Source organism: Serinus canaria, chromosome 2 (assembly GCF_022539315.1).
Source record: "Serinus canaria isolate serCan28SL12 chromosome 2, serCan2020, whole genome shotgun sequence".
NCBI classification, from domain to species: Eukaryota; Metazoa; Chordata; class Aves; order Passeriformes; family Fringillidae; genus Serinus; species Serinus canaria.
This window is the reverse complement of record NC_066315.1, coordinates 8732267-8744806: the sequence shown is the minus strand read 5'-3', so window position 1 is coordinate 8744806 and position 12540 is coordinate 8732267. Positions and strand designations below refer to the sequence as shown.

Below are 12540 nucleotides of genomic sequence, written 5' to 3'. Positions count from 1 at the left end.
TAATTTGCAATTCCTTAATGGTTTGACTGAAGGGCAATTTTTACATGTTAAACCCCTGACCACCATGATTCCTAAACTGGCTGTAACCTAAACAGCTTCAGACTTGAAATTCCATTTCACAGGAGACTTTAGGCTGTTTTTAAAGTTCAAGGATCACGTGTCTGGAAGGGACCTGGAGATGTTTGATCCATCCAGCTGCACAGGATCAAACATAGCTGCATTATTCCTGGTATTTAACCAGCCTGGCAGGGGCTATCTGTGGTGGGATTGCTGTGCTGTCTCTAGGCAGTATATTCCAGTCTTTAATTGTCCAAGATTTCATAAATGTCAAATGGGAAGGGCCCTTGCCATGCTTTAAACTTTAATTTTGTTCTCAAACATCCATAGTAAAACAAGTCTTTCTGCTTGCACCAGCTTTTTCCACACCTGAAAGGTTACATTTCCCTTTACTTTCCACACCTGAAAGGTTACATTTCCCTTCATATTCTATCTGAGAAGTGACCCCCAATTCCCTCAACAGTTTTATAGGGGCCTCTTATCATCCTTTTTGCTGACTCTGGGGATGCTTATGTATTTCTGGAAATGCAGAGCTCAAGTGGACACAGAAACCTCCAAGCTTGATCTCTGGCTCTATATCATGTCTTCAGTTGTTCTTTCTTTGTATTTTTTTGGGCTTGTTTGGTTTGGTTTTTTTGACAGACAGTGGGAGAAGAGGCATCTCAGGTGTTGTCCTCAGTATGGATTTTTATGCTTTTTTACTGCCTTGATTATGTTTCTGTATATTGCATATAGGACTGGGCCACCTCATCTTCATATCTGAAGATGCTCCCCCAGGGGCTCAACAAAATAAATACCTAAAAGGATTGCTTCTCTTGAATTTAATCATCTTGAGTGCAATCCCAGCTCACTGTGACCACTTCCTCCTAATGTACCCCTGTGTCTGAAGCTCTGCAGGGATTCACACAAGTTTTAGTCTTGTCTGTGTGCCTGCCCATAGATGTGTGCAGCAGTTTTAAGGGACATTTTGACATCTGTATTAGGACCAGGCAATGTGAGCCTTTCTCTCCATTTATTTCCTGTGACAGAAAACCTGCTAGGAAAAGGAGCCCTTTTTTCAGGGAGTGTGGGTTGGGCAGTGGGAGGTGAGGTGGCAGAAGGGTTGAGCTCAAGGTCAGACAGTTTCATGGCACCTGAACACTTTCTTACTGTTTTATTTCACTTCCTTTTCTTTTGGTAGCTTTTCTCTACCAGCACATCTGCTCCCTTCCAGCTGTGAAAGTGGCCCTCCATAGCATATACCAGAGTATTTAAAATGAACTTTTCTAGACCCAAAGAAATTGAGAGCCCAAATCTCACAAAAATCCCTCAGCAATGATGTGGAAAACTCACTAAGAATTTATATAAACTTGGGGTTTCCTCAATTTTCTGCTAACATGATGTCATATTCTTTTTATTCTATGGTCTGATTCACTGCTAACTGAGAGCTGTTATGACTTAGTGTGTTCCCAGACAGAACACAGATAACAGAACAGGATATTGAAAGGATGTATCCATTTGTCAGCAGAAATAGGATTCATTTCCTTGTTAGTAAATGCTGATTTAGTAATGTAACATAAAAGAAGTTCCCTGAGAGCCTTTGCATTGTGGATGTAAATCCCAAAGTGGTGGGAAAAGCAGCAGCCTCTCCTGTACTCTCTGAGAGAATTCTGTGTATCAAAGAGCAGGTGGGGAACCTGGTGCTTCCCCTCAGGACTGCTCAGTGTCAAGAAAGAACCATCCCAGTCTCCCAGGCAGACGTTCACACTGACCTTCAGTGGTATGTGTAAAACAAAATACAAACAGCAGTCCCCCCACAGGCCTCCCCCAATATTTACACTTTGTGCTCTCCAAACAATCCCTACTGGTGACACCATGTGCTCTCTGACTGACTCATGGAACATTGCTTATATCTGTAATATTTTCATGTGACTATGTATTTCATCAATGACAGCCCTGGTAAGCTGGACCTGACTGTTGTTAGCTGGGTTCCAGAACAGAATCTCTGCATTGCAGTTTTAACTGCTCTTACTGATTTCATATTAAAACCTTGATCTTCCTGGAGCCAGAAAAGATTACAACCAACTCTTACATAATTTGGGGTTTCTGTTCACCATCCAGTAAAGGTTGATCACTTTAAAACACTTCTGGCCCTGAGTTATGCTTGTTCTTCATTTATAGTGGTGTCAGACTTGACCAGACCTGACCTGGTCTAAGCAAGTGAGCATCTTGAGCTGGAACTGTAAAAAGCAAAAGAAGAAAACTCTTTTCCTGCATGAGATAGGGATCTATGAAGTTCCTCTGCTGCTAAGATACTATCTTTGAACTACTCTTGGATTTTCTGTAGTATGACCTGACTCATAGCCATCAATCAGTAAATAAAGTCTAAGGTTGGGAAGAAAGAAAGAAGTGTAACTAAGGAAGTGTAACAAAAATCTAACCCAGAATTTTTGCTAACTGGTAAATCAGCATGAACTATCAATGTGAATGGAAAGGAAATCAGCATTTTAAATAATTTGTTATTGTCATGTTCTAGGATGTAAAAATGAAATTTTAATGCATAATGCAGAATAACTTTTTAAAATCCTAGAATAACTGAAAGAGAGCAACTGAATTTATTTCTGAAAACACCATACCCTGTCCATTTTATATCTGAGACTTCCTAAAGCTTGGACAGAGTGGCAGAGAGTGACTGCAATCCCCCATCGGTATGCAGAGCTGCATCAGTCATCTGTACAGCAGCCCAGGACTATGATAAAATGAAACCATGAAACAAAGCACTGAGGTGAACTTTGTCCATGGGGAAGCCTTTTTAAGTGATCCAATGTCAGCAAATTGCTTACTAATGTGTTGACTTATGGCAACCCTCAAAAGTAAAATGAAAAGGCTGGAATTTACAGCATATCAATGAATCAGTTGATAAGCTTTTACTGGTTTAATATCCTCCTAGTTTTGCTGCTTGGAGCCTCTTCAGGTTAGCAACAGAATGTTTACCATCTCTGTGTGATAAAGGAAGTCAAATGACTAAACAAATTCCAGGACCATTATGCTGTTTGGTGAGATTTAAATTAAAATCGTTGGGAGAAATCATGTGGAGGGGGAGGAAGAAACTGAAGTCAGCTGCATCATTTCCCAATGACTTACCTTGCTTCCTAAACAATGGCAGGATTTTTAGCAGAGCTGGAGATAATGTAATGCATTAGAAAAGATTTAATTGCACCAATAAAAGGCTGTACCACAATTAAATGACATACAGAGTGACATTTATAGGGAGGATCAAAGAAATTCACTACCTAACATGCTGGAGCAACACCCAACTCTCTGAGGATAGGGGTGCTAAAAAGTGGCCTACTTTGGTTTCAGTGACCTTTCTTATCTCCTTTGATCTAGATTATTAAAAACTTTAATGCCAGGTGGAATAAGGGCTACTGTAGCACCCTGAAACAAGCAATATGTGTCTTTCCTAGTGCTAATATTTCAGACCTTGTTTTTTTATTTTGTGATATTTATTTAAGCATATGAAACTTGACATTTAACCTTTGTGATCCTTCCAAAGGTGGCAGGGTTATTAAAAAATTTTTTTTTTTTTTTTGCTGTTGTGATGCCATTTGATTATGCTAATGTTTAGGGAGTGACATTTTAAAAGCACAGTTCAATTTGGAGAAGCAAATTCTATTTTAGAAGAGCTTTTTAGTGCCTGGAAATGGATAGCTCCTTGTGGAAACTTTCTTTAATGTTTTAATTAACCAACACTTTAAAGTATAAGAGTGAACAGCAGGAAAACTCATCTACAGTTCCCACTTGAAAGCCACTAAGAAAAATAAGTGCAGGTCCTTTAATCATGACTTGCACTGAATTTATTCCAACCTAATCATTATGAGAAGACTTTATAAATTTATTCTTATTAGAAGGTAGAAAAGCAGTGCCCATTTTTTGTTCCCTGTAAAACCCTGAAGTGTTCCATGTGAGAATGAGTTCCTGCTGCTGAGGCCTCTTTGTGGACACTGTTGGATGAAGATCTTCCTGTGGCTTTTGAGATGTGGGCAGCCAGGTGCCCAAGGCAGGGATCCTAAAGCCAGCCCAGGGCAGGCAGCCTGGAGCCATCTGAAATTCAGTGAGAGAAATTGTGACCAGGGACATTCAGCTGCAGCTTTCAGCATGTTTAGGAGCCTTCTCCAACCTCCTGTGGCTGAGACCTTGTTTCATGGCTTTGCAGGGTGTCTTGGGCCCATGGGAAACTGGCAGCCTCCTTGGGAAAGATGCCTGCATCTGCTTCCCCAGACTTTCAAACAGCAGGAAAATCCAAGTGTTGTCTGTTCCAGTCATGCTTCTTGAGGACAGTCACAAGCCACTGACAGGTTAATTTATTCCAAACTTCAGGGCTTGAGCACTTTTGAGTGGAACATCAGCATTCTTCAGCCACTTTCATATTCTTTTTCTCTGCTACAGGGAAGGATTTTGCATTGGTTCTAAAGAGGATGGAATGAACAGACTGACAAGACAACTGGGTGGCTCCAGTGCTGCCTGTTCAGTGTGAATGAGAAGGAATGAGTGAACAGGGAGGGAACTGCTGATATTCAGGAGTTCTGGTTTGAGGAAGCTGAATTGCCCCAAGGAAAAAGACCAAGGAAGCAAATACAGCAAAACATTTTATCAAATAGTTGCTTTCTTGATTTTCTATCCTTAGGAGGCACTGCTTCCCTTAAGTCTTTACACTCTTTTATAACAATACATCCCCTCTAGGAAGCTTAAATTCTCTAAGAAACAATTGAGCTCAAGAGCAGGAAACTTGAATTTTTATGATTTGGTTATTTATATGAAACAATGATTTATTACAGTTTTTTGAACTTTAACTTTTCTAGTGCATGCATTCTGTCTAATTTCTTACTAAAAGTGTAATGCATTTGGAACATTATTCAGAAATAAATGTTGTCTGGTGACACACCTGTAGCAGAAGTAAAGCTTACCTAATTAATTCAATTTAACTAAGCATGCCCCATCATGTATTACTCTGCTCTGATACTGTTCTTTTCTACACATAGGACAACTTTTTACCTGTAAATTTTTCAAAAGTTTTCAGGCATCACTGAAAAAATAATTATAATTACAATTACTTACAATATATTTCATCTCGTTGGTACAGATGAAACAGGCTAGATTACAGAATGTAAAAACAGTTAATTAATCAATTCATGAACACTCTACAACATGCATGTTTTTTAAATTAAAGTGTTAAGAGAATTTTGTAAGTCTTTACATATTCACATGAAATTTCATGGGTTAAATTATTCCAGGTTAGTATATTCCTCTATAGCTCAGTTACAAACTATGTTTTCCCATATGCTTTAAAAAAGATGATAAAAAAGAATGAAGTGCTTCATCATAAAAGAGCTTTAAATTATATTTCTTACCATAAAAATCTGGAATCAAAATTACTTTTCAAGATGATTACATTTAATTCATTAAATATTTCACTTAGGTAGTTTAATTAAAAGACTCATGTATTATGTGCTTGTATAGTTCTATAAAAATGTACTCCCTTAATGGACTACATGGGAACATGAATGCAGCACCTGTTTTTTCAAAGGAAAGAAAACAACCCCAGAACCAAACCTGACTTTAAAGCATTCTAACAGCTGAAAAGGAAAAAAATGCTGACAAGAAAAATTCTGAAAGGTCATCAGTTTGCTTCTGTGATTACTGCACTCTTTTGAGTGAAAACAAAATTAGTTTGTGAAATTGTGAATTTTGTGTTAACAACACATGGGGTAGCAGAAAGCAAGAAATGGCAACTGCTGCTGGCTGGAGGAAAAAATTATAAACCAACCATTTAAAATGAAATCTGATTAATTTTTCTCCCCTTTCCCAGCAGAGACATTTCCAGAGGTGATGCACATCAAATGCAGCGTTTCTCACATACAGTAAAACAAGAGAAAGGGAGTTGACAGGCTACAAGAAAACTTCACCTTTATCTGCCCTGCATTCCCACCCAATGCTGATGATCTCTGCCCTGACTAAAGATCCAGAGTTGGACAAAATAATGCAGTTGGCTCTTAGGGGAAGGGGAAACTGGGGGAGGAGTGAAGCCCAGAAGAAGCAGAGAGCCCTCTTGAGCTGGCAAGCAGCAGAGGATGGATGGCCAGCAGGCAGCTGGAGGGAGAGCTTTCACATCCAGTGGCTTTTCCCTTAGGGAGGAAAGCTAAGGAAACACTGAGGACAAAAAGAATTCCAGAGGCATTTGCCTTTTTGTGCCAAATCTAAAGTAACCTTTTTAATGAGTGCTGACTTTTGCTCCTTCTTGTGAAGTTTCAGACTTCCAGGGTAGCCAGAAATTGGCAGATCTTTCCAGAGCTCTCCCACCTGTCTGTGGACAGTTGTTCACCTCCAGCTAATGTTGATGTAAAAAGAAGCAACAGGCCTGTATCTAAGGATATTCAAAGACTTTGATTCACAACACACACTTGGCTGTGAAAAGTCTTCTAAAAAAATTTAAAAGGGGAACAGGCAGAAAAACTACCCTAAAATGCACTGTGGAAAGAAACTTTTAAACAATTGGGATAATTCTTCTACTTACCATCATCACCTCTCCATCAGGCACTGGTCTCTTTTTTCTCTTAATATTTTCAAGATGATGGCCTAGAGAATGTAATAAAGCAGGATGTGTTTATGGCCATGCTACACATGGGCACTGAGCAGGCCAGCAGGTGAAATGCAGGCATTTCATCAGATAATCTGAGGAAGTGACTGTCTGGCATTGGCTGTACACATTTCTATTTGCTGTGTCTCCCAAATTGAAATAGCTGTGGCACTCATCTGAAATTAACAAAGCTTTTGAGAAGGCAAAAATATCTTGAATTGTACAAACAGCAAATGTTTTCCTGATGAAATGAAGGCCAGGATGATAACTAACAGGAGTTTATTTGAAGCAGAAAATAGCCTATACCTGCTTTGCAAGAACAGATAAAAAGGCTTCTCTACTGTCTTGATGTCAGAAGTGCACAAATGCTGCCAATCTTCCTCTACCATGTCATGTTCAAAATAATATCAGCATTGGCCACTGAGTTGGTCCACTTATTAAAAGCTAAATGGTGTCTAAAAGTAAAATCTTTCCTTCATTTCTTCCTCCAGCTAGCTGATGACTTTCAGCAGTACCTCAGGAAAAGAAAATAAATAAACACAATTGTGAATCCACACAATTATTCAGTTATATTTGTACCCTGGGCTGAATTGCAAATTCCTTCCTCAATATTGGACAGCCCTGTATGGATTTCCCATGCTGTGTGGATCTCTTTACCCTTTCTTCAGCAGGAAATGACAAGGAAGGATGCTCAGCTACTCCTGATTTCTGAGCAACAATAACAACAAATCACTGAATAAACCCCACTGGCCTTCACAGACAATGGATTTTCTTCATATGAAATTCATTAATAATGCATTTGCTTAGAAATAATTTGTACAGATACTTCATATAAATCCATCATCAGACAAAGCACCACCAGGGAACACATTTCTGACTATTAAGTAACTCAAGGGGCCACAAGAGAGCTGGAGAGGGGCTTCTGACAAGGGAGATAGGACAAGGGGGAAATGGCTTCAGACACCAAGAGGGTGGGTTTGGATTAGATATTGGGAAAAAATTCTTCCCTGGAAGGGTGGTGGAGCCCTGGCACAGGTTGTCCAGAGAAGCTGTGGCTGCTCCATCCCTGGAAGTGTCCAAGGCCAGGCTGGGTAGGATTCTGGAGAGCCTGGGGTAGTGGAAGGTGTTCCTGCCCACTTCAGGGAGTTGGAACTGGATGATCTTTAAGGTCCCTTCCAACCCAAACCATTAATGATGAACTATTTAGTAATTATCAGAACCTCTTTTACATACAGGATTTAAACAGGATTTTTTTAATGCATATTTTTGTTTGCTGAGTAATTTGAATTTGATACTTTTCAGAGCCTTTAAAATGTGATTAACTTCAGGATGTAAGAACAACATAATTTCAAATAATCAGTATAAATAAAATCTCAGAATTATGAAGTTTTCCTCAGCATTGCATTTATGCATTCTTAAAAATAAAAATTAATCAAGTAGTGCAATAAAGAACTGTGTCTGCTGCTGCAAAATTCTGAAGTTTAATGAGGCTGTGGCAGAAGAAAGGGAAATAAAGAGCATGAAGAGACAAAGAGATGGTCACAAGATGCCAGTGATTCTGTAGCTGTTACAGCTGAGCTTGTCCATCTCCAGCAATGAATGTGAGGTGCCTGCTGCATGTAGATGTGAAATCTCTGCTTTCTTAAAGAAGGAATCAGTGAAATTCCTTACATGTGAAATATTTACTCTATTCCTGCCTGCCCCAAGTGCCAGCTAAAGTGCAGTGTCAGTGCCTCAGCAGTGAAAACCAAGTGCAGAATGGAGAGATTGATCATCTTTGAAGATCAGAAGAAGCTGCTTGTGTTGATTGACCAGAATCCATGGAGCAATGTCCAGGGTTTGTGTCACAAGCCAGTAATTGAGTCCATGGTGAGGCTTTGATGGTGCTTGACAAAACAAGAGAGAAAGAGCAGCATGCAATAATTGCAATAATGACAATGCAAGCTGATGACACCTGGAGGAGAGCTCAGTCCTGGATGGGAAGGAAAGGGTAAACTCCTTCATTCATACCAGAATCTTTGCAGCAATCTGACAGTGCTGTGCAGCACATATCCTGTGCAAGCTTTCAAAACCCCCATCAGGCAGCTTGTGCATCCAAACCCATTTCTCATGAAGAAAAAAGGAATCCTAGCAAGTCATGGGGTTTTGGTGATCCCCTTGCTCAAGTATCTCATTATTCTAGGCAGGATTTGTTAATTTTGGGGGCTAAAATTCTCCTTCTGAGCTCATCCATCTACAGATGTATATCGTTAATCATCTAAAATTTGCACAAACTGCCTTTGATCTTTTAAAAGAACTTTTGAGAGGTACTAAAGGATCTGTCAGGAATACTGTCTTCCCTTTAGCTGAACTATCTGCCTAACCCACTTCCTTGTGAGGTCATGACATCCTTCAAACATAAATCAATTTCAATCCATGTTTTAGAGCAACAGCTTTGAGGTTTCAGCTGGGTCAGTTTATGCTTTTGGAACAATGTGGGGAGAGATTTCCCTGCATGTGGTTTGGTTCCCCTAGACCCCACCTGGTTACTTTTGTTATCCTGTTTTGGTGGCCAATCTATGGAGTGATGGTTTCTGTGATGAGAAAATCTGGGTACAGGGGGAGTGAACAAGAAAGCAAAGCAGAGACAGCATGAAAGACACTGTCACAACCTGAAAAATGCCTGATCTTGGTTTCTTTCCAAGCACTGTGGTCAGAGACTGTTTTAAGGAAGAAAATGAGGTGGCTTTGTGGAAAGCCTTCTGTGTACCCCCAGGGTAAGAGAAAATTCTTATTTAAAGCCTTCACAAATGGATTATTGAAACTGCCAGACAAGAAGAGATTGGCAGCAAAGCTGAACTTCTAAATAATACAAACCAGATGGGACACTTGTGAGAGAAAGGTTGTGCAGGTGTTTAGAAGGAAAACTTTTATACAGCAGAGTTTCTGAGGGAAAAGTGGTGGCAGGACACCAGGGAGGGACGTGTGGTCAAAGCAAAAGGCTCTGTGGAGATATTCTCAAAGCAGCACTTTGAAAAGGCACAGGCAATGAAAACCTACATTTATCACACTCCAAGAGTTCTCATCCTTGTGCATCAAGTTTAAAAGCCCAACCCCTTTACTGACACACCCATTTACAACCGAGTTATTGATCCTAAAATAAACCTCATTGAAGTGTTTACATACATTAACCTTTAAATTATTACTGCTGCATTTTAGGAATCAAACCCCTATTGAAAAAAATGAATGACACAGACCTGTGAAAATTTATTACCCATAAACTCAAGAAGAAAATGTTCCATTAAATGACATTTTCAAAGTTGTTTTGCAGTTTTAATGTTTAAACCACAAAATTCTTATTAAGGGAGAGAATCTTTGACAGATGCATTTTGAAATAATATGAGAATATTGGTGAAAATACTACAAAATAAAACCCAGGAACAATTGAAAATTCAAAATTGTATTTTAGCACAGTCTTTTGAATCCCTCTCACCAATATTTGTGTGGAAAAATTCAGTCAGTGCTGTGATTTAAAGAGAAAACACTTAGTCTTTCTAATAGCAGCAGAAAACATGCTCACACCTGGGCTGCATTTTTTCACCTCAGCCTTTACCTTCCATAATCACTCATTACTGATGTTCATTTTAACCCCAATAACACTTTTCTGCTTTTCCCTCTGCTACCCTCTCTTCAGAATGAACCAAAGAAAAAACCCTGCCCTCTTTAGAACTGTAAATGTAAATATAGAGCTGATCACCTCATCTTATTGCCTTAGTCCTGGCACTGGTTACATTACACTCCCTCCTTGGGCACTACCTGAAGTCTCCCTCTGAATCTCTGCTTCCAGAGGCAGATGTGCTTGGCTGGAGCATCCCTGGTTTAAAGGGTTCCCTCTGGAGCTGGGACTGCTGTGACAGTTCCTGTGGCAAAGCCAAACTGATCTTCAGGGAGGCCAAAGGGTGTTTGCATGAAAAAGAATAAATAAACCAGTGATTAACTGGTGATGATGAAAGTTTATTGTACTCAAACCTGCAAATTTTGGAGCCAGAAGGTTCCTTAAGTAGTGCTTAATCAAGGCAACAGAAAGGATGGACACAAGTAGATGCTCATGGCAAAAATAGTGTTGAAATCTTTAGAAAAGGGAAATACAGAGAGGCAAGAAGCACATTTGATCTCCTGCTCTGTTAAGATGCTCCCTCTCTTTGTTTTCCTAAGCAATATAATCTGTCACTGCTCCACAACTGTATTATTATAACACTATTTAAAAGTGAATTTCTTACCAGGCATCATTCCAAGCCCTCACATCTGTGACTTTTATCTTGCTGCATGTTTGCTTCTAAATTTGAAAAAGGTATTTAGCTACAGGTGTTAATTCTTCCCTGGTTTAGCCCCAGGACCAGTGTATAAACAAACCTTTTTAACTCTGAGCAAAGCTGGGTATATATTAACAATGACTACATTACATGCAGCATTATTAAATGTCCTTTTACAGAATAAGGAATAAACCAGACTATTTCAAATAGACTTTCAAAAAAGCTGAATGCTAGAACCTGTTCCCAGCTAAATACAGTAGGAAAATTACTGATGCTTTCTTAAAAATAAAATGTAAAGTTATGACATTCAATAGACATTAAAAGTACTTATTGCCTCTAATGAAGAATATGTCTTTATCAAGATGCCCTAGTTTCACATTTTTACATTAATTGCCACAAAAATAATGTTTTAAATGCATTTCAGATATGAAAAGACACATTTAAGCCACGGATGGCAATCCCATTTTTTACCTAATGGCTTAAACTGCTGAATTTTGATAAATTTTAAAACAAGATACCATGCTGTTTAACATTAAATCATCTTCTGAACAGAAAGCTTCACCTCCACATTTTAGATTATTTTAAATAAAAACAAAATTACAAATCAGAATGGTTTACCTAATGTCAGCTGAGGAGCACTGGGGTCAAGAAGATTCTCCTTTTTTGCACCTTCCTTTCTTTTGAGCTCTTTTTTCTTAGTCCAGTATCTGCTATTACTCTGACTATTTCTTTTATTCATGGGATTTGTAAAAGTTCTTGGTATTCCTTGTCCTTGCCTTAGAATATGTTAAAAGATGCTGCAGCTGATGATTGTGCATTACATGATTCTGCAGAGCAACTGCAGAAACTGCTCTTGTCTCTTGTTTGGGGGAGCAGCCCTAAAAAGCAAAAAAACCCCAACCAATCTTGAATAATTATTGTTCTAAATTATTAAAAACCATAGATATTATAGTAAATTAAATGAAACTCTGCACTTAGCCAATAAATTTGAATTGTTAAAAGCTTTTGTACACATACAACTCCAGCAGTTGAAGCCTAACATGCAATTACTGTAATATGAAATTTAAGATTGATGTTTCTGACACATCCTAGTTTTAACTTTTAAAAAATCAAATGAAATCTTTGATTTATCATTTATATTAAATAAAATAACAGTAATTTTAAAATTTTAATTACCGAGCTCATAATTATTGTATTCAATAAACTCATTATGAACTATAAAAGTTTGGCATGCCCAAACACATTTTAATTTCATATAATTAAAAACAATCCCAAAGGCTAATTTTGCCTTCCAGAGCCCTGAATATAAACAAGAATGTATTATTTTTATACAGGGAATGGGCTTATCTACCTGTTCCTCCATTTCTCCCCATGCTTATGCTTTATTTTAGGAGATGTAGAATAGAACCCTGTAAAATCATGATGTTCCATTGCTAATCTTTAGCTGATTTGACAAGAATAGTGTTCCTTTACATGCAGACATGCACAAGGACTTCAGTAATATTCCTCAGGAGAAGCAGCTTCCTCAATAACAGATAAAAAACCTACAATTTCTGTGGTTTTCTTCTCAGGATC

General features: G+C 38.6%; 1 protein-coding gene across 1 annotated transcript; it reads right to left on the bottom strand.

Moving 5' to 3' along the window:
- Positions 1-4613: 4613 nt before the first annotated feature.
- Positions 4614-12338, bottom strand: RNF32 (ring finger protein 32). Its single transcript, XM_050970447.1, is given in 8 exon segments — positions 4614-4773; positions 4982-5083; positions 5085-5149; positions 5586-5609; positions 7253-7335; positions 11584-11655; positions 11658-11693; positions 12317-12338. Coding segments are annotated over 8 exon segments (564 nt in total).
- Between the last annotated feature and the right edge of the window lie 202 nt (positions 12339-12540).